The sequence below is a fragment of the Mesitornis unicolor genome, unplaced genomic scaffold (assembly GCF_000695765.1).
Source record: "Mesitornis unicolor isolate BGI_N332 unplaced genomic scaffold, ASM69576v1 scaffold30806, whole genome shotgun sequence".
In the NCBI taxonomy this organism is placed as follows: Eukaryota; Metazoa; Chordata; class Aves; order Mesitornithiformes; family Mesitornithidae; genus Mesitornis; species Mesitornis unicolor.
Window position 1 is genome coordinate 14,921 of NW_010192160.1, and position 292 is coordinate 15,212.

Genomic DNA, 292 nt, shown 5'->3' on the forward strand with positions numbered 1-292 from the left:
CCGAGCACCTTCTGGCAACCACGCAGTCCCCCAGCCCGCTCCCCGGCACTCACGGCCTCACACTCCACAGAGAGCCTCCGAGGTGAGCCTGGTGCTGCAGAAACAGCTGTGCTTGAGAGGAGGCGGCCCGAGCCAGCGAGACCACGGAACTGGCCCGGGACAGACGCAAGGAAGCGGGCGAGACGCCATCCCGAACTCCTCCCGTCCCTGGCCCCTCGCAGCCATAAAGGTTCACTCACATGAACCCCGCGCCGCCCGTCACCAGCAGCCGCTTCTCGAACACCGGCAGCTC

At 67.5% G+C, this 292-nt stretch overlaps 1 protein-coding gene across 1 annotated transcript in view; it reads right to left on the minus strand.

Moving 5' to 3' along the window:
- The window catches only part of TGDS (TDP-glucose 4,6-dehydratase), a gene marked incomplete at its 5' end in the record, with an annotated part of 13,017 nt that extends 12,728 nt beyond the window's left edge, over nt 1–289 (minus strand). The window contains one exon of the mRNA XM_010186990.1: nt 240–289. Within this exon, the coding sequence (XP_010185292.1) occupies nt 240–289 (50 nt within the window). The remainder of the gene's footprint in view (nt 1–239) is intronic.
- Between the last annotated feature and the right edge of the window lie 3 nt (nt 290–292).